General features: G+C 34.2%; 1 protein-coding gene and 1 pseudogene across 1 annotated transcript; one reads left to right on the forward strand and one right to left on the reverse strand.

The window, feature by feature from the left end:
• Nucleotides 1–3,457: 3,457 nt before the first annotated feature.
• Nucleotides 3,458–4,221, reverse strand: LOC150028766 (uncharacterized; annotated as a pseudogene).
• Nucleotides 4,222–20,357: 16,136 nt separating this feature from the next.
• On the forward strand, nt 20,358–22,072 carry LOC137805839 (putative galacturonosyltransferase-like 4). Its single transcript, XM_068605747.2, has one exon. It carries the CDS (start codon nt 20,487–20,489, stop codon nt 21,531–21,533), a length of 1,047 nt encoding a protein of 348 aa, XP_068461848.2. The 5' UTR covers nt 20,358–20,486; the 3' UTR covers nt 21,534–22,072.
• The last annotated feature ends 729 nt before the right edge of the window (nt 22,073–22,801 follow it).

Genomic DNA, 22,801 nt, shown 5'->3' on the forward strand with positions numbered 1-22,801 from the left:
TTTACTTTCATATTATATATATATATATATATATATATATATATATATATTAATATAAAATTATTTGATATCTTATTTTCAAATATAGGTTATTATAGGTAGTTGTGAAGTTTTTGTTAGATGGCTATATAGGTGCTTGTATCTTACACTTCTTTTCTGATTTGAGATTCTTGTATAAGGATTGAAATATCCTTAAAATGTTTCCTAATTTTTTTTATTCTTTGTCGATAAAAAAAATATTATTTTCAAATATTTACTTACATAGATTAAAATTGATATAATGTATAATTTTTAAAATATTTTAAATTATAAATTATTTAATCACTTTGTCATTATGAAAAGGTTATTTAGTAACAACTTTTTACATAGATTTATGAAATAATTAATATAGTTTAAACTATAATGATATACTAACTAGTAATCTGTATTAGAGATTTAATTAATAGTTAATGTAAAAGTCATCATTCTATGTTAAAAGATAATATTGTTTGTTGACAATATTCTTTACTATAACACACAAGTAAAACCAACTACCTATAATGAACTTAATTAAGTCAATATGATCGTAAAATAATAATTAATATGATAGTTGATTTTAATGTAATAGGTAATATGATGACTATGAGTATGACATATATTAAATGTGATTCATACTAATAGATAATATAATAAATTATGTTTAGATTCAAGTAGATTATAGATAAATTAAATGTAATTCATATGTTAATATTGTTAGTATTGTTAATATTGTTAGTATTGTTAATATTTTTAGTATTGTTAATATTGTTAATATTGTTAATATTATTAATAATAATAAGTATAATAAAAATCATAATAAAACTAAAGAATTTGCTTGGTGTAGTGGTTAAATTTTCTTTGGTTGCTGAAGGAACCTGGCTTTGAATCCCATTCACTGCTAATTTTGATCCGTATGTAATAATCTGTATGTAATTCGCATTTTTCTTGTAGTGTTCCCAAAAGGGCCAGTCATCATTTTAGCTTGTTCTTAACCCTTTAGGAAGGCAATTTGACCTAATTTCTAGAAGGACAAGCCTAAGGTGCGGGTTTGACTTATTTAAACCCTAAGGCTGCCCATTTTTTCCCTTTTCCCATCCTACCCCTATTGCTTGTTTTCCAAGTCTTTTTCACCTATAAATAGGAGGCCTACCCATTGTATTTTACAAGTTGAATTTGAATGAAGTAAAGAAACTTTGGACAAATTGTGTGAGCTCTTAGTGAGGCTTATGTCCTCTTAGGTTTGAGGTCTTATCTTGAGTGATTTGTGAAGCTCTGAAGTGGCGGCGAACACATTCATCTTGGAGCAAAACCCCTTCCAAGTGGCATGACATTTCTCACCCACAACCATAAGTTTTCTCATTCTATTTTTCCTTTCATTTCTCCATTCCATTTATGTTTTTGTCTCTTAGTCTCTTGTTTGTTGTTTTTGGGTTTCACTCATAATCATGAGTATGGTGCCATTTGGGAGGCCATGACCACCATTGATGTTTACCTAGTACCCATTTCAATTCCGCAATTGCATCTCATCCTCACTATATCTTGTTTTTCATCTTTGCCTTTGTGAAGTGAACCTTCACACTTACTTAACAACTTGGTTAAGTTCGTGTCCAGTGGGAATCTTCCTTAGGTCCTCACCCTTAATTGTTAAAATCCTAATCTTAAGTAAAAGTGTCACCATAAATGAAAACATTTAAAAATCAACTCACATCACCTTTGGCCACCAATCTAACGTTATATTTCTCGATCCGACCACTTTCATTGAGTTAGGTCTTAAATATCCACTTCATGTCGACATGCGTAATTCCTTTTGGAAGATCCACGAGTTCCCATGTGTGGTTCTTTTCTATTGCATTGATTTCAGTGTACATTGCAGCTCTCCATTTTGGATTTATGTGGCCTTCTTCAAATGAGGGAGGATCTTCAAATTTGCACATCATCATGGCTAGTAAACTCTCTTCCTCTTCTACTATCTTGTTGCCCTCCGGGTCTGAATCATGATTAATCAGTGGTTCTGAACTGGTGTCATGATTGATTGGAACATGTGGGGCAGAGTCTACTAATGTATCTTCTAGAACTGGGGGTTCACCTTCTCCAGTATCAAATGTATCTTTTAGAACTTTCGGTTCACCTTCTCGAGTGTCATCCATGCACTCCTTTAAATTGTCATGCCAGTTCCACCTTTTGTCCTCCTCAAACACTACATCCCTACTTATGAGGACTTTATTGTTAGTAGGACTGTATAGTTTGTAAGCTTTTGATTATTCACTTACCCCCAGAAGTATACACGGTTGACTTTTATCATCTAATTTGCTCCTCTTCTGATATGGAATATGAACGTGACCAATGCAACTGAATATTCGAAAGTAGCCCACATGTGGTTTGACTCCACTCCAAAGTTCTTCTGGAGTTTGGTGATCTATTGCAGATGATGGGCTTCGATTTTGGACGTGAACACACCACTGGACAAGCTCAGGCCATTACAATCTTGGAACATATTTCTCATGTAAGACTGCTCGAGCTGCATTCAGGATAGTGCGATTCTTTCTCTCTCCAACCCTGTTTTGTTGTGAATTGTAAGTTGTGGTCTTTTGTCTTGAAATCCCTTGATGATTGCAGTAATTTGCGAACTCCTCAATGGTAAATTCACCACCTCTATCAGTTCTTAGAAAGATAATGGAAGCGTTGACTTCTTTTTCCACACGAGCTTTGAAACTTTTGAATGCACTAAATGTTTCAGATTTTGCATGTAGAAAGTAAACCCATGTCTTACGAGAGTAATCATCAAAATTTACCTTTTTTTGTTGTGAGATAAGGGCGAAATGGGACCACACAAATCAACATGAATTAGTTGGAGTTTTCTCAAGGCTCTCCAAGAACTTTGTTTCGATATAGTGTCCCTATGTTGTTTGCCAGTGATACACAAGGTACATACTTCTTTGGGAGACTTTAGAGAAAGTAGACAAATTACCAAATGATTGTTGGCAAGTGTGCAAAGTCCTTGAAAGTTCAGATAAGCAAACCTTTTATGCCAAAGTTGTGCTTTTTGTTCTGAAACTTCACTTACGATAAGGCACTGTGATTTGCAAAGATTCATTGAAGATGTTAGGTAAAACATCATATTTCCTTTCATGTTGGTATGAAGAAGTAATCCACGGTTCGGATGGAAAATTTTGTAGGGATAATTTTGAATCAACACAATCAATCCTTTCTGTTGGAGTTGCTCTAAACTTAAAAGATTGCTTTTAAGTTCTTGTACGTAATATACATCTGCAATGATATGTGAGATGTCGTTGATACAAACTCAAATGTCCCCCTTTGTTGTGGTGTCATTTCCAAGTTTGACAATGTTGCACAAACCCTGTTCGTGTATCTTGGTAAACCACTGTTTATTTCCAGTCATATGATTACTACAACTAGAATCAAGAAACCAATCTTCTTGTTACACAAATACATTTGTTGCTTCATATGCTACCAATAGTATTTCCTCCTCTATCTCTGATGAGTTCTCATACATTGCATAATGCGCTTGCTTTTCCACTCGTGGGCACTGGTATTGGAAGTGTCCTAGTTTGTGACACCAAAAACATTCTATGAGTTCTTTATTCAGTGATTGTCTTTCACGACCTCTTCCACGACCACGACCACCACCTCCTCGGCTGTGTCCACGACCTATTTCTGATATGTTATCATGTGTAAATTTCAACACTTGTTCATCAGATTGAGAGTCCTACATTCGCTGCTCATGAACTAGTAAGCTTCCATGGAGTTCATCAAGGCTTAGCTTACTCAAATCATTGGATTCCTCTATTGAACATACAACATAGTTGAACTTTGGGGTGAGTGATTTGAGTATTTTACTTACCACAGTACTTGAGTCCATCACCTCTCCATTCGACTTCATCTTCTTGACAATACTAAGAGTGCATCCCAGATACTGATCAATGGTTTCCACATATTTCATGGTGAGTAATTTAAACTCATGTCTCAAGGTTTGGAGCTGAGCTTGCTTGACCCTAGTTGAACCTTGTTATTTTTGTTGCATGGATTGCCAAATCATCTTGGACGTACTCGTGTCTAAAATGGTTTCTAAGATCTTCCTATCAATGACCTAAAATAAGTAATTTTTACCTTCAAATCTTTGAATGTAGCATCTTCAATAATCTGCCACATCTCCTTGCTGCGTAAGAAATTTTCCATGGTCATGGACCAAAACTCATAATGACCATCAAATTTCAGGATGACAGGTTGAATAAATTTCTCTAACTCAGACATCCTTCTTCCCTCTTGCTTATGCACTCACTATCTCCCAAACCCCACACTCCTTTCACTCGCGTTCACACCTTATCAGGCCCCTTACAGAGCTCTGATACCAATCATTATAAAACTTAAAATACACCTTGTTTATATCTGTTTGAAAATGGAGAATACTACTTTTATTCAATTAGATCAATCAGACTTTTATAAGCCCTTTACATGAAAACTGTTGAAAACTAATTCTAGTACATGGCTTCAAAGTAGGACACATACACCTATGCACACCTAAAGAATAGTTAACTGCTAAACTAGTTCAACCCTAAAAAATAGGACTTTATTTAATTAAAATGCAAAAATAAGCTAACAGAAACAAGGAATCAAACAAAACACTAGAACCACCATTTGAACATATCTATTTAGAAGATTGTTTTAACAACCACCATTTGAACATATCTATTTAGAAGATTGTTTTAACAATGGGAAAAAGGGACAAATAATGTTTTTTTTCTTCTAATATTACAAATGGTAAAACAAGTTAACTTAAATGAAGAAAAAGTCAAGAAAGAGTTTTTTCTAATGCATGAATATCCATAGTTAATAGTGGACATATTGGTTTTATTAGATTTGTGACATTATTTCAACCACTATTTCAATTTTTTTCACAAAATACGATGATGAAAAAGGGATACTCAGTATCAATGAAAATGAAAAACAAGTCATGAAGCAAATATAAATGAAGGAAGAGTGAAAATCAAAAGAAAGGGTATATATCTATCACAATTCACTACATTAAAGATAATTAAACCTTACAAAATATCCTTTTGAGATAGATTTTTATTTATTTATAAATTTCTCAATAATTATTGTTCATGCACCTTTAGAAATGATATATGTCGTACAAAGTATTGTTTAATTTATAGGTTGATTTATGTTCTTGTACCTTACATAACTAATAGATTCAAGAACTTAACTCTTGAAAAATTAACTCTGTTTTAAAGTTTGAACTTAACTCTTGAAAAATTAACTCTCTTTTAAAGTTTGAATGGTCAAGGATATCATCTACCCTTTCACTAAATAAGTAGACTGGTATACTCCTTAAAAGAGAGACATTTTTGTCTTTTTAGCTTCATTTTTTAACAGATTCAAAAAGTCAAGGGGATAATTCCCACTCTCACCACACAAAACTCGAAGCTTCTAAAAGAAGAGAATTTGGTAAGAATGTAATCCTAATGTATATTTAGAAGTAAAGGTTAAAGTAGATCAAATTTTTAGTGCAATGTAAATGTTAAACAATGTGTAAAAGAATCCCTAGAGTTTGAACATTATACTACGAAGGGTACTAAAATATATTTATTTAGTGAATTTGACGTTATATATATATATATGAAGGGTGCTAAAATATATTTAGTGAATTTGAATTTGTTTTTAAATTTAGGTAATTATAATTCTATCGTTGTTATTTATTATTTTAATATTAAAATTTTTATAATATTATGCTTTTTATTTTGTTTTTTTATATTTTTAAAACAAATTCATAAATAGTTGAGAGGGTACTACAACAAATATGAGTATATTCGATAAGAAAAAAAATATACATGCAAATTTCATATTATACTACAAGAAAATGCTTAATTAATTGTCATACATTTGTCTCAGCTAAGCGTTGACGCTATTCCTATTGGCCAAATCCACGCAAAACCGATGCAAAATTGATTTTTATAGACACTCCGACACATATTGAACGCATAAAGAGAATAAGAAAAATAAAATAAAAATAATATTGCGTTCACCTATACCGATGCATAATTTAAGCCTTGCGTCGGCCTAGCAGATAATAAGTTAAAAAAAAAAACATAATATATTGTTACGGTCTTAGCTGACGCAGTGGTATATTTAAATATTTTATTTTTTAAAAGATTATTTATTTTAAATTTATGTAATTTATAATATATTAATAAATATTTAAATTTTGAATTGTTTATAGCATGTTTAATTTTATTATATAGATTGCTTTATTTTAAATTTAATTATTTTTAAATATTGTAATAAATATTTTTAATTTTTAATATTTTAATATAAGGTATTTTATTTAAATTTATTTAGTTCATTAAGTGTTTAATTTTAAAATTATTTAAAGAAATTATCATAAAAAGTTTAGAAATAATTGAAAAATGTAGAAAAATAATAATTGAGTAAAAAAATATGTATTGAAATTTTGTAAATGTTATATAAAATTCAAAATATACATAAATTTAGAAATATAAATTTAACCTAAAGTAATTAATTAATGTAAAATTTAATGGATGTATTTAAAAATAAATAGTCAATTTTATCATAAAATCTGAAAGTAAACTTAAGAAAAGAAAAAGTGAGATAAAACATATAAAACTTTTGATTGGTAACTTAAATAAATTTGAATCTCATATCTCTCTGATAAATGAAGGAACTGGTGATTTCTATTTGATATCCATTCTGTTCTAAAAGAGGTTATTTATCTTAAATGAAGCATAAAATCGTCTTAAAGATTTATCAACCAAGTATGTAATACAAACATTAAGAATGAGTGAGTGAGTAACTTATTCTTAATTATTAGATTACTACAATATCCAAAGTGTCCAAAACTTCACGACATGTCTATAAATGCAAATTGAATATATAACAAAATTATTCTTTAATTATTAGACCTCTTTTTCATTTTCTTATGGAGGAAGATGTGACTAATCTAGAATATGAGTGTGTTTTTACAAGCAACGATTTAGGACATACCATGCAATAATGAATTTTTTTAATTTAAATATAGTAATAGTAAAAAAAGAAATAAAAAAAAACATGAATTCTTATACTTACTGAATATGATCTCAAAAAGAAATTGACGTTTTCCAACTGAAGCGCATAATAATGTAGTAAAGTTTTGAGTCACAAGATGACACATCAACAATAATCCATATAAGTGCGTTAATATAGTTTCCCAATGCACTGAAGAATAGATTCATATATTTAGCTTCTTTTATTGTATGTCATTGACCTCCTTTTAAGCAACATAGATGTTGTACCACGTAAAACAATCCTCATTGCATGAATAATAGGTTTTTGACATAGTAATTTTACTAGACTTTATAAATGTAACATATATAACCCCATTTTGATTGGGTCCGGTATGGAATGAACATAGAATCATGGAATGGATTTGATCATCAAATTTTGGATTATATGTTCATAACACTAGCCCATTGCCATTTTGGGTGGAGCATATGTACTAATTTTTTTTATTGGAGTTAGTAAGGTAAGAGTTGAACTAAGAAATAGATTGTAAAGGCTAAAACAAGGTATTTTGAGCAATTACAATAATAGGGTTCATTGATGTTCCTGGTAGTAGATGCTATCACATATACAATTATAATTAATTCTATGAAATTGTTTGATCGAAAAGATAACATTTTTTTCAATATCACACCTTAAGAGTTATTTTTTGGTTTCGTCCAGACATTAATAAATTGATTATTTTTAGATAATAGTAAACACTTGTAATGATAAATAGTTTTCTAAACCAAAGTTTAATTTAATTATTTATTTATTTTTGTTGTATAAATTAAATTATTATTTTTTGTATAAATTAAATTATTATTTTTGTTGTATAAATTAAATTATTTTTTTTAAGTTTTATTTGATTTTATTAAGATTTAATTAACTGTTTAAAATATTACGAAAATGGTGAATTAAATATATATTAAATTTAGTGATTTATGTATTTTTGAAAGAATTTATAAAAATATAAATTTATATGTAATCTTTGTTAATTATATATTGAATTTAAATTTTTTTTTTTTATATAAGTAGGGGTTGACATCGGCCTGTCAACGCAAAATGCGCGTCCATCTATGTGTCGGACGTGACCGATACATACATTGTGCTATATAAATAGCACATTTCGCTGCCTTGCCCTCGGTTTCCCTCTTTCCCCAAATTATAGAACCTAGTTTTTCTTTCCTCACTCTTCACACGCTGCCCCTTCTCTTGCACTTCCCTCCATCTCTCTTTGTCATAGCTCTAACATTCTTCATCGTCGGTGTGTTCTTTCTTCTTCGGTTGTCTTGTCTTGTCTTCTCTTATTTTGTTAACGTTTTGTTCTTCTTCTCCATTTCAACTCTAAGTTTTTTTTTGTGGTCTTCTTTTCATCTTTTTCCTTCACCACCGTTGATCCACCAAGCCCAGCTCCCAGGACCTTCACTGTTACTGCTCCAACGTGATTCATTTGAGGTAAACTTTTAAAATTTCTTAGTTTTTTATTAATTTTTTTTTTTTTTGTGATTACTGTAGTTTATGTGAATGTAGGTGATTGTTGTTGAGTTTATCTGAATGATTTTACTGCAAACATAATTATATTTTGAAGTTAAAAAAATCAAAATCTATAATGGAACACTTTGAAAGCTGGTGTGCATGAAAGTGGGAGAAAAGAAAATTGTTGTGCGTGTACAAAATTGATCTACAAAACGTTCATTTTAATTTAACTAAAATTGATGTAATAGGATTTAAGTTTTCAATTTGACCAAAACTGATTTAATAGGATGTGAAGGTCAAAGTTTTCTTATAGAAAATAAATGGAAATAAGAATAAAAGGAAAGGTCATTAATAAAAGAAGGAAAGGTAATTAATAAAAGAAGTGATAATTGGAAAGGAAAGAAACTTATTACCGTTTAAAGAATGATTTAGGAAATTATGTTTAAAATTTTTTTCATTATCTTGTAATAATTAACTACATTGTAGATTTAGAAGTTTTTTTTTTCCATTGATTATGTTGTAATAATTAAGTACATTATAAATTTAGAAGTTTTATCTTTTTCCATTGGTTATGTTGTAATAATTAAATACATTTAGAAGTTTTTCATTTTTCCATTGTGTTTTAAAAATATTATTGGTGTTGCAGAGAGTAAATTTTTCCATTGGTTATTTCAAAGAAAAATTAAAAGGTGAAGGGTGTACAAATAAATAGGTGGCAACAGATTGGGCCAAGTTTTTCAAGAAAATGTTACAAATAGATGTGGGGGGTGTATAAATTAAATAGGGGCTTGAGAAATGATCGTCGAACATTTACAAATGAGGAAGGCCCATACACATTATCAATTTTGAATAAATGTGAACGCTCAAGTGGTTCTAGGAAAGACTATTTGTTCAGTGATAAAGAACATCGTTCTGCCCATGTTCATGTCCTCATCAATTGCGATAAGGCCAAAACATTACTTGAGTAAGTTAAATTGTACATAATTTGAATTAAATTATTGTAGGTTGTGTAATTTGCTAACTAATTTTGATTAATATTCAAAGATTGTTCTTACAAGTGTACTCAATCAATTATGAAAACGCTTCCACAATCATACATATTAATTTTCCTGAATGGTTAAAGAGTTAAGTAAACGTAACCTAAACCCATACATGCTTCTTATTTAATTGCAATTTCATAAATAAATGTAATGTTATCTTATCACTACAACACAGATTCATGATGAAAAGAACGTAATCAACCCAAACTTGAAGGGACTTTATTGGGGACCTAATTCAAAGAGAACATCATGGAACATGTACTTATTAATGGATATTGTTGAACAAGGTGCTTTGATGTCTCCAAATCCAAGTGGAATGCACGAAGATCTTTGTTGCTAGTTATGTGTGTGTGTGTAGAGTCGTTGAATTTGTTAATCCACTCCAATTGATGATCCAAGGTTGTTTGATTTTAATCCTTTTGAAAAATATGTGTTTTCAAAGGAAACTGAAAATTCAACCTGTTGAAATTTTGATTCAACCAGTTGTTTTACATTTAGTGTATTTTGAAAATGATTTGAAAAAGCTTGACTTTGGTTGACTTTGTTGTCAAACAAATTCAATCGGTTGTTTCGCGTTTTCAACTTATTGTTTTTCTGAAAACCTTAACAGAATTTTGTTAAGTGGCTTCAATATGTTTTAAATGATTTAAATTGTTTTGGCTCTTGCATTAAATGCTTTAACCAACTGATTGGAGTTTAAATAAGTTGTTTTACGCTCATGGTCTTAATTAATTCAAGAGAAATCATTCAAATCAGTTCTTCCAAGATTGCTAAAAGCTTTGAATCTTTTCTAAGAGTGGAATAAGATTGTGGTGTATCAATTGTGCTTTAATCTATAATTGTACTCAGGTGTACTCCATTCCTTCTTTCTTGACTACTGTAATTCTTTGTGAATTGTTGTTGTGCAGTTTTAGAGGTTGTTCTGAAAACTGTGGTGTATTGCCAAAGATGGTGTGTGTTCTTGAAGGGTTCAAGATTACCACTTTGGTGTGTTGTGTGTAATCAAGGTTTTTTAGTACTTAGTGAATTCTCAGTGGTTGCTGAGGAATAGATGTAGCTCTTGGTAAAAAGTGAACTAGTATAAACTCTTTGTGTTAATCTCTTTTTCCTTACACTCTTTAAACTGCTTTAATTTTGGTTTTCAACACTGTTGATATAAACAACCGATTGTTTCGCAAAAACAACTGGTTGATTTTCTCCAATCAAATTAAAAACAATTTCCTAATTGGCTTAAGTGATTTCTAATTGATTGATTCTTCATTGTCTTTCACTCTACCTTCAATATTTGCGAAAATCTTTCATAAACAATTCACCCCCTCCCCCCTCTTGTTTAAGGCCTACATTTCAAACAGATATAAGTTTCATACAAAGACATGGAATAATGGTAAGAAAACAACAAATAATGGGTTGTATGTTAAAGGTATCACTGGCGGAGGAGAAGATGACTTTTATAGTACAATTCATTATATATATGAATTTTAGTATGTTGCTCTCAATAAGAAGATCTTGCTATTTTATTGTGAATGGTTTGATCCTACAATTAATGTTGGGACTAGATTTCATTCAAAATATACTCTAGTTGAAATCAAGTTAAGTGGAAGATATGGACCCTATGATCCATTCATTCTTCCACGGAAGGTCAGACAAGTTTATTATGTCACTTATCCAAACATATGTAAAAACCTTCGTGGACGGTGCGTTCCATTTAAAACAAAACCCCGAGGACATGTGCAAGTTGACAACATCAACGATGAATTGCCATAACAAGCTGATGAAATGTCTAATGTGTTACCAGTTACAAGAATTGAACATTTACAATGTTTAGCTTAAACATATAATGTCGAAGTAGTTGATGACGAAGATGATATTGAAGCACATAATCCTGACGATGATGAAGATGTTGAACTCTTAAATGAAGATTATTCAGAACATCATATAGCAAAACGATTCAGAGTTTGATAACAATGATGACTAACGTATATTACTTTTAATAAACTATAAACAAACATTAGATAATTATACTAATATTATGAACGAATACTTTTTCTGGAAAGACGGTTAGGACTAGAGAGAAGGATCGTTCCATTGTTAGGCATGGTCAGCCGAGACATGGAGTTTCTAAATCGATGCATGGTTAGCTAGCTATAGACCTAGGAAGCATCCCTTATTCTGGTATTTTTTTACCAACGTCTAATGTTGGTAGTCCACATATTTCATGCCATTCCTCGACATCATCTTCTAGCCCTTCTTCCTCCACCCCCTCTTCCTCTGGCCATGGACAATTTCGATATGCTTATCCACATCCCACTATATCACCTCATCACACACATATTTTATCTTCTTCACACCCTCCTAGTATTCCAATACCACCAAGGCCATCATTCTTTGTTCTGACTTACCATCACAGTTTCCCTGCACCACTCCACTAGACTTGGAGTTTACCACTCCAGCCCAATCCCGGGTACATTTGTGCAGGCCAGTCCTTATCCCATTGTCCAAACCACATCGTCTCCCTATGTCCCGACTACTGCTGCCTTTGTGCAAGACCTTGTTGACCATGGCGCTGCTACTACTTCAGAGCACGACCTCCCCTGATGGAGATCAAGCTCAAAAAGAAATAGAAGCCCATAATCAAGGACAAGAAGAGGTAGAGGCCCAAGTTGTAGACGCTCAAGAAGTCATTAGCCCACCTCATAGGCTTACAAGGAGCAAGTTCAAGGAATTAGGAAATAGTGGAAGGTTGTTTTCTCTTTTTATAATATCTTTTGTTTTAAAATGTGCTTAGAGGGAAACATTAGACACCTCTTTTGTAAAAGCATCTTTAGGCTTTAGTTTAGGAAATTCTAGAAGCTTGGGGAGTGAGCTTAGTAGGGGGCGTGAGGTAGAAGTCTTTTGGGTAGCTTATAGAGTAAGCTTTGTAAATGACCAGCCCTTGCTCCTATAAAAGGAGGGCTTAGGTCCTTCATAATTCAGATTTGAGAATTAATATAGCAAAACTCTCCCAAATTGGTGATTGAGTGTGTGAGAACTTGTCTTCTCCTCTTCCTTGTCTCATCTTGAGTGCCTTGGTTCTCTCAAGTGGCGGCATTGCTCACTTATCTTGGAGCCTTCACACTTCAAGTGGCGTGACCATCAACCAAGCTCTTCATTCTCATATGTTCCTCTCTTCTCCATCTTTTCATTTTCATTTCCATGTTCATATGAAGCTTAAACATGTCTTAGGTTCCTTTTCTTGCAATTTCATTCGGTGCTTTAGCTTAATTCTAGTTTTGGTTCGGTTCTTCTTCTCTTTAACTGGTTTCATTTGGTTCTTCTTCATTTCCTCTTAATTTGTTCGGTGCATTTCAGTTTCTATGTTTTTTAATCGGTGCTTTTATATTCTTACCCCTTTTAATCGGTTCAATTGGCAAGAAATGAGTCTTCCATGTGAGTTTGGTGTTTGGTGCAAGTTTTGGTGAGTTCATGAGGGCTTTACCAACAAACTTTCTTTTCATTTCCATGGTCACAAGGTTACTTTGAAATCTCTCTCTCCAAGAGAAGTCCATGAGGACCAAATTCTTATGAAGAAAAAGAGGGAGAGTGAGAAAGTTACAAGTCCTAAGCCTACGCTTCTTGTGTCTAGGCATGAGGTCCAAAGGGAGATAGTGGCTCACAATCCTATATTCTTAGCTATCCCTAGACCTCTTAAGTTAGAACCACTTGTTGATAGTCCTCATTGCTTGGATAATTTTGTAAAGGAGTTTCAAGATGTGTTTCAAGATCCTCCAAAAGGCCTTCCACCTTTGAGAGGGATTGAGCACCAAATTAGTTTGATTCCGGGATCTTCTTTACCCAATCGTCTGGCCTATAGGACCAATCCAAGTGAGACCAAGGAAATTCGCCAACAAATTGAGGCTTTAATTGAAAAAGGTTGGGTTCAAGATAGCATGAGCCTTTGTGCTATGCCTATTATCCTTGTCCCTAAGAAAGATGGCACATGGAGGATGTGTTCGGATTGTAGGGCTATCAATAACATTACAATTAAGTATAGGCATCCCATACCTAGGCTTGATGATTTGTTGGATGAATTGCATGGTTCCAAAAATTTTACAAAGATTGATCTTAAAAGCGGCTATAATCAAATCCGTATAAAACCGGGTGATGAATGGAAGACGGCCTTTAAGACCAACTTTGGTTTATATGAGTGGTTAGTTATGCCCTTTGGTTTAACTAATGCTCCAAGTACTTTCATGCGCCTCATGCATCATGTTCTAAGAGCTTTCATTGGTAAGTTTGTTGTTGTTTATTTTGATTATATCCTCATTTATAGCTTATCTTTGAATGACCATAGGATGCATGTTAGACAAGTCTTAGAAACCCTTAGGAAGGAACACTTGTATGCTAACCTTGCTAAATGTATGTTTGCACTTGATCATATAGAATTCCTAGGGTTTGTTGTGAGTAGCAAAGGGGTCCATGTGGATCAAGCTAAGGTGGTGGCCATTCAAAATTGGCCTACACCTACTACTATGAATGAAGACCGAAGTTTTCATGGACTTGCTTCTTTTTATAGAAGATTTGTACCTAACTTTGGTACAATAGCTGCACCTCTCAATGATATAGTGAAAAAGGATGTGGTTTTTCAATGGGGAGAATCACAACAAAAAGCTTTTGATGTTTTAAAAGAAAAATTGACTAATGCTCCCATTTTAGCCCTTCCTAATTTTGCTAAAACATTTGAGATTGAGTGTGATGCTTCAAGTATAGGCATTGGGGTTGTTCTCCTTCAAGAGGGCCACCCCATAGCTTATTTTAGTGAGAAATTGAAGGGGAGTCATCTCAACTATTCCACTTATGATAAATAATTATATGCACTTGTTAGAGCTTTGTTTACTTGGCACCATTATCTTTTTCCTAAAGAGTTTGTGATTCATAGTGATCATGAATCTCTTAAATATTTGAAAAGCCAAAACAAACTTAACAAGAGGCATGCTAAGTGGGTGGAATTCCTTGAGCAATTTCCTTATGTGATCAAGCATAAGCAAGGAAAAATTAATATTGTGGTCGATGCACTTTCTAGACAATATGCTTTGCTAAATTTTTTGGGTTCTCAATTTCTTGGCTTGATCACATTAAGGATCTTTATCATGATGACCTTGATTTTTCTCTTATCTATCAAGAGTGTATCAAAGGAGGACACAAAGATTTTTTTATACAAGATGGCTTTCTTTTTAAAGGAAAACGTCTTTGTGTCCCTCAAAGCTCAATTAGATTATCTCTTGTTAGAGAAGCACATGAGGGAGGTTTAATGGTTGGGTCACTTTGGGGTTGCAAAAACTTTGAATGTGTTGCATGAACATTTCTATTGGCCTCATATGCATAAACATGTTCATAGTTTGTGTGAAAAATGCATAACTTGCCGCAAAGCTAAATCTAGAATGCATCCCCATGGTTTATATACTCCTCTCCCTATCCCTTCAATGCCTTGGGTTGACATATCTATGGATTTCATCTTAGGATTACCAAGACATCAAAGGGAAAGGATTCCATTTTTTTGGTAGTGGATCGTTTTTCAAAGATGGCTCACTTTATTCCTTGCCACAAAGTGGATGATGCATGTCATATTGCAAACCTCTTCTTTCAAGAAGTGGTTCGTTTGCATGGGATTCCTAGAACCATTGTGTCCGATAGAGATTCCAAGTTCTTGAGTCACTTTTGGAAGACCTTGTGGGGTAAGCTTGGTACTAAACTTTTATTTTCTACCACTTGTCACCCACAAACCGATGGTCAAACCGAAGTGGTAAATAGAACTTTGGGACAAATGTTGCGATGCTTTATTTCCGGGAATCCTAGAGTGTGGGAGAATTTACTACCCCATGTTGAATTTGCTTATAACCGTGTAGTAAATTCTACCACCTCACATTCTCCTATTGAGGTTGTCTATGGGTTTAATCCCTTAACACCTCTTGATCTTCTTCCTATTCCCATACTTGATGATGTCTTGTGCAAAGATGGGGATGAAAAGGCTTCTTTTGAGAAAAATTTGCATAAAGACATCAAGTTGAGAATTGAGAAGAAGGTTGGCAAGTATGCTGAACTTGCCAACAAAAGGAGAAAAGCATTGTTATTTGATGAGGGTGATTGGGTTTGGCTTCACTTGAGGAAGGATCGTTTTCCTACTCAAACGAAGTCCAAACTAAAGCCTCGTGGAGATGGACCTTTCCAAGTCCTAAAGAGGATTAATAACAATGCTTATGAGTTAGATATGCCTGATACATACCTTGGTAGTCATACTTTTAATATCAATGATCTAACTCCTTTTTCTGTAGCTCTCCAGAATTTGTGGTCGAATTCTCTCCAACTCGGGGACTGTGATGGAGATCAAGATCGAGAAGAAATAGAAGCCAATAATCAAGGACAAGAAGAGGGGCCCAAGTTGTAGACGCTCAAGAAGTCATTAGCCCACCTCATAGGCTTACAAGGAGCAAGTTCAAGGAATTAGGAAATAGTGGAAGGTTGTTTTCTCTTTTTATAATATCTTTTGATTTAAAAGGTGCTTAGAGGGAAACATTAGAAACCTCTTTTGTAAAAGCATCTTTAGGCTTTAGTTTAGGAAATTCTAGAAGCTTGGGGAGTGAGCTTAGTAGGGGGCGTGAGGTAGGAGTCTTTTGGGTAGCTTATAGAGTAAGCTTTGTAAATGACCAACCCTTGCTCCTATAAAAGGAGGGCTTAGGTCCTTCATAATTCAGATTTGAGAATTGATATAGCAAAACTCTCCCAAATTGGTGATTGAGTGTGTGAGAACTTGTCTTCTCCTCTTCCTTGTCTCATCTTGAGTGCCTTGGTTCTCTCAAGTGGCGGCATTGCTCACTTATCTTGGAGCCTTCACACTTCAAGTGGCGTGACCATCAACCAAGCTCTTCATTCTCATATGTTCCTCTCTTCTCCATCTTTTCATTTTCATTTTCATGTTCATACGAAGCTTAAACATGTCTTAGGTTCCTTTTCTTGCAATTTCATTCGGTGCTTTAGCTTAATTCTAGTTTTGGTTCGGTTCTTCTTCTCTTTGGCTGGTTTCATTTGGTTCTTCTTCATTTCCTCTTAATTTTTTCGGTGCATTTCAGTTTCTATGTTTTTTAATCGGTGCTTTCATATTCTTACCTCTTTTAATCGGTTCAATTGGCAAGAATTGGGTCTTCCATGTGAGTTTGGTGTTTGGTGCAAGTTTTGGTGAGTTCTTGACACATAGAACATTGATCCAATTCTATTAAAAGTGCCTATTCATTCTCCAACTCAAGTTGATTCCATAAGATGTCAAAGAATCATCTATATCTAGCTATTGGAATCATATCATCCCCCCTAAGGATGTCCAGCGTGACCCTACTAGTATGGTCATCATCCAACTTCTTGGTAAAGGGTAAGTCATCCTAAATTTATATTTATTTTTATATTCATATTACAAATATCTGTAATTTGATTTGTTTGTATTGTAGTTGGATGCCAAATCAGTATGTTAGTGATGCCATTGGACATTGCATTCGGTCTCAATTTAGAGGTCCGTATCATCATTATGATGCCATGACTGAGGAGGACAAACTAAAATGGTGGACTAACATTAATGTAATTTTAATTTTTAATTACAATTTCATACAAATCAAACAAAATGGGAAAACTGAAAAGAAATATTTAGAGTCACTTGGGCACCTCAGGATAAATGACTGATTAAAAAGGTCTATGAGTCTAAAGTCAAAAAAACGACTTTGTAACATGTTGACCAAAGTCAGGGCAAAGGATGTCCGACATACTTAGATAGGCGAGCGAGCATGGGTTGAGCTTCTAAACTATTGGGATATACAAAAGTTCAAAGATAAATCCACTCAGAGTAAAATGAATAGGGCTTCAGTTCGTGGTGGAGCATTGCACTCCACATGTTGAAAATCACATTCAGATATTGCACTGACTTTGGTAAGTACTCGTCATTGTCTTACATGGAATTCATTTTACATTTGCAACATATATTGCTTCTAATTGTACAACATTATTAGAAACGTCAATATGGTCGTCTCTCTGAACCTGATAAACTATTTATGGTCACCCACACAAACAAGAAAGGTGATTGGGTTAATACTCGTGCTCGTGAAACTTATGTAAGTTATTTTTCTAAGTTATTTTTCTAAGTTTTTTTAAATTTTTATTTTAATTTTGTAACATTTACATAATGACCTATGTAGGAAAACTATCATGAGTGCTTGAGGACCCTTCAAGTAAATAATTCTCAGGACTCTAGCACTGATGTCCATCAAGTTGATCCAACAACAAAGTTTCAAACTTGAAAGGAAGCTATCGATGGAAAGAGTAAAGGTCGAGTGTATGGTAAAGACTTGGCTGGTAGCTTCCGCCAAAGGAGTCTCTTCCCTCACTCAACCCTCTACTTTTGGTGCTTCACAATCTGATCAGTTAACTAGAAATCAACAGCTCCATGCAGAACTTAGTACGTGGGATAAAAAGTATGCACATTTAGAGGAAGAAATGAAGGTCATAAAGGAGCAACTTGTCTCAGGGTTGCAACGTGACAATGCTTCCACTAGCACAAGTCAATTCCACCACCAGTATGATCCAGAGCGTGATGACCAACCCCTCCCTTAAAGTGCATCCCTGACTGTAAGTTTAATTATTTCATATTTTTATTATATACTAAAGATTTTAGTTACTCACATTTAGTTATTCACACGGTTTGTATTTTTTTACAGGTTTTTACATATCACATCATTGTTATTTCTACTTCGTGAGATGCGTTTTATATTTTCATTTGCACTCTTTTTATGTAATTGTATTATCGAACATTTTAAGTTCTAATACTTTCAGTTAATTTCTAAAGTACAATTTTATTTTTATGGTTTATTTTAATTTTAATTTCTATTTTATGTATTAATATTTAGTTTGAATGATTTGGATGAATAAAATTATCTGAATGACTTTGTTTACCTATTTGGATGATTTTTCTATTGTGAATCTGGTGTAAATGCTGGGGATTTGTTATTTTGAATTGTGAATTTGATTGGAATTTGTTATTCTCATGGTTATAGGTAAAAATGGTTAGAACAAAAATTAAAATGTTTTTTTAAACCATTAATGCGTCGGTCAAGGCTACGAAAGTTTTTTTTCTTTTTTACTTAAGTAATGTGTAGGTCAAACCCACGCAAAATCTAATGTCATTTTTTTTTCTTTTCTTTGTCGGCCAAACCAACACATACATGTTTTTCTGATACATTTGTGTTTGACCCATGTATAAGCCGACTATATTACGTCGCTTTTACGTCGGACTAGCGAACGACATTTGTGTCCCTTTTTCATCGGCTTAATTAGCCCACACAAATTGCGTCACTCGTGCTAGCCAACGAAAAAAACTACTTTGTTTTTGTGACTTTTTCGTGCTTTGCTGATGCAAATCTGACGTTTATTCATCGGTTTCGATTCATTTGCGTTCGTTTTTTATCGACAAAATACAATATTTTTCTTGTAGTGTTAGTTGGATATCAAAGATGAGGACGAATGTGTTTTTACTTCAAATCCTAAACTATAAACCCTACTTCACATTCACATTGGAAAAAAGTAATTCTAAAAAAACCATTAATTAGACTATTAAAAACCCATTAGTGAGGAAGTCTATCAGACTCTAACCTGTTGGATTGAAAGAAATATTCTCAAATTATAAATTATCGTCTATGCATCATGTGTTTGGTGTAGTAGCATGGGATATGGGATGTTCGAACTTTTGGTTTGAAAATTGGCTTGGAAGGGTCCAATGTGTGAAAAAGTTCCGTTGTTCAAATTAGACACAGAACTTGTGATAGCAGATCTATGGAGGTTTTTGCAAATTATGTCCAAAAGTTTTACCCACCAATAACAAGCATGTTACCGAGATGCCATTCTAGGGAGGTAGCAACACTGCATGCGCTGTGGGACTTCCCCCTTCCAAAGCTCTATGAGACACCTGGGATTCAGTTTGAGTCAGGATAACCCGCTTTGGTTTCAGAAATACTTTCTCACAAATTTCAATCCCTATAAATGAAGGAAGAATGTTTTTGCAACAGAGAAATGTGATGCTTAGTGCGTCTGGAATATGATCAGACACATAACTACAAAATTGCCACCTAAGGCTCCTTGTGTTAAACTTAACATTGACGGATCTTGGCTCAAGTGTTGGCATTACATGATGGATCCAACTTGCGTTAAATAGACCATATGGAGGTTTTCAACCTTGTCAATGAACCCAATGAATCTACAAGATATTCAGTTCCAATGTCAAAATCAAACTCCTAATAGAGTACCAACATGATAGTGAAAGGATATGAGCATTAAGTGCTGAAGAATTTTGTAGTTAGTGTTGTTCTTCACCCAAAATCTGTGCGTTTTGTGCACAGTAGGTACGCAGATGCTCCTCCTGTTGTTGTGTTGTCCATTTCCTTGTTGTTGTGTGCTCCTGAAACAGTGGTTAGTGTTGTGTTGAGGGTGAAGTGAGAGTGAGTGTGAGCAATTTATTGGGGAAGAAGAAAGAAAAAGAAAAGGAAAAGTCCAAATGAAGACAAGATTCGAAATAGAGATTTGAATTGCTAGAAAAGGAAAAAGTAAAAAAAGGGGAAGGAGATTTGACGCAGAATCTAAAATAGTGAAAGGGAAGTAAAAGATAGGGTTGATAGGGTCCGAGAGATGCTCTCTTCCTCAGAAATGGGAAGTGAGTCGCAATCTCAATCATCTAATCTCCCAACCCACGAACGCACTGCTTTACCTCTCTTCAAACCAAATCTTCTTCGCTATATTCTCTGATTAATAATATCATTAATCTAATACTACGGATTAGTTGCGTTGTTGATCGAGAACAGCCACAACACCAACATACAACCTTAGTTCGACAGGATGGTCTTTCGGAGCTCCACCTCCCTAATTGGCCTCCTGTCCCTCCTCATCCTCCTCCTCCGCCCCGTCTCCGCCATCCGTCTAGGCCTCCTCATCCGCCGTCCCTCACCGGAGCTCCCGCACTTCCGGGAGGCCCCCGCCTTCCGCAACGGCCAGGAGTGCGGCTCCTCCCCCGACCGCGTCATCAACGTCGCCATGACCCTCGACGCGAACTACCTCCGCGGCACCATGGCGGCGGTCCTCTCCATGCTCCAGCACTCAGCCTGCCCGGAAAACCTCTCCTTCCACTTCCTCACCGCGCACGACGATGCTCCCGAACTCTTCTCCAGCATCAAGTCCACCTTCCCTTATCTAAAGATGAAGATTTACCGTTTCGAGTGCAACAGGGTCCGCGGCAAGATTTCCAAGTCAATTCGCCAGGCCCTCGACCAGCCCTTGAATTACGCTAGAATATACCTCGCCGACACTATTCCCGAGGACGTGAAACGTGTGATATATTTAGACTCTGACCTTGTGGTTGTGGACGACATAGCCAAGCTCTGGAGCGTGGACATGGAAGGGAAGGTGGTGGCTGCGCCTGAATATTGCCATGCAAACTTCACGCTGTATTTCACGGACACCTTTTGGTCGGACCCCGCTCTAGCGAAAACGTTCAAGGGAAGGATGCCGTGTTATTTCAACACGGGGGTGATGGTGATGGACGTGGACACGTGGAGGAAGGAGAAATACACAGAGAAGGTGGAGTCATGGATGGCGGTGCAGAAGCAGCAGAAGAGGATCTATCATTTGGGGTCTCTTCCACCGTTTTTGTTGGTTCTGGCGGGGAACATAAAAGCGGTTGACCATAGATGGAACCAGCATGGTTTAGGTGGAGATAACTTTGAAGGAAAATGCAGGAGTCTGCACCCTGGTCCCATTAGTTTGCTGCATTGGAGTGGGAAGGGAAAACCCTGGTTGAGATTGGATTCTAGGAAGCCATGCATCGTGGACCATCTATGGGCTCCTTATGATCTATATCGCTCTTCCAGACACTTTTTTGAAGAATAATAGAAAATTAACATGAATGAATGACACGGAGGTGAGTGGGTTCGCGCAAGAGAATTATTCGTTTGAAGGAGACTATTTTATTAACCACTAATTACGTTCATGGAGAGGATCTGGTGGATAACATCATATATTTTCAGTTTTTCTAACTCATCAAATCACTGCTCACAACAAAGGAACGCTACCAATGGGAATGGGAATGGGAATACCTTCTCTCTCCTTTCTAAACAACTTCAAATTTCTCTCACTAAAACCATACATATATAATAAATATCATTATCATTCTCAACAGCATATTTTACAACATTATATCTTCATATGTACAGATATGAATTGCTTAGCTAGGTTCCAATTCAGATGCTGTCTGCACATACTAACAGGTTCTTTCAATTCCTCTACCTGCTTCTTATAGTGCAGAGGTTATGTTCGCCTGTACTCATCTTCAATCAAACATTAAGTCAGGGAACTAACTGAGGGAAGGTGTACCATAATTCACAATTTGTTTCAATATTTTCATCATATATGACACAAGGCTATGCACATTTATAATAACATAAAAGAGTTTAACTTCTAATATATTATGTTGTTGGAAATTAATCTAACAATTTTCAGCTGTAAACATACTTCTGAATACAATCTTTAATCTAAAAATCATATATATACCTTCTGTCCTTATATTCTAATATTATAAGTCATTATCAATATAACATTGAGTGCACATCCTAACATTTAAACACTCATTTTACACTTTCCATATCCCCTTTTTTTCTTATTTTATCATTTCACTTTCTATATCTGTTACTTTCTTCTCTCTCCCAATATACATCACATCATGTCTATTTTTTTTAGAAATAACTATTTTGACAATCAATATTCTGTGTTTCAATCATTTAACCCCTCCAAATAATAATTCTAAAAATATTAAATTAAATTATTTAATTAAAATAAAAATAATTGTAGAATGATAGTATAAATTTTAAGGGATATCAAATGCATTTTTTTTAATATCAATTCGATAGTTAGTTTGGGTGTGGCGCTAGTTAGTGATGTTTGTAAAAGTGAGTCACTGAAAATACAGTTAGTATATTAGTGGACATACTAATTCATCGGTGACAAAAGCCCCGAAATAAAAGGGTCTCGGCAAGAAGAACCACTTACATATTAATTCAAATTTATAAGAAAATAATAATTGGTTTGAAATAAATAATTCAAAATAAAATAAATACTAATTGATATTGATGAATAAGAAGTCACGATGGGATTTCATTAAA

The sequence above is a fragment of the Phaseolus vulgaris genome, chromosome 3, assembly GCF_051622355.1.
Source record: "Phaseolus vulgaris cultivar YP4 chromosome 3, ASM5162235v1, whole genome shotgun sequence".
Taxonomy (NCBI): domain Eukaryota; kingdom Viridiplantae; phylum Streptophyta; class Magnoliopsida; order Fabales; family Fabaceae; genus Phaseolus; species Phaseolus vulgaris.

Coding starts and splice junctions, on each gene's coding strand:
- LOC137805839 (XM_068605747.2), top strand. CDS start 20,487: ATGGTCTTTCGGAGCTCCACCTCCCTAATTGGCCTCCTGTCCCTCCTC.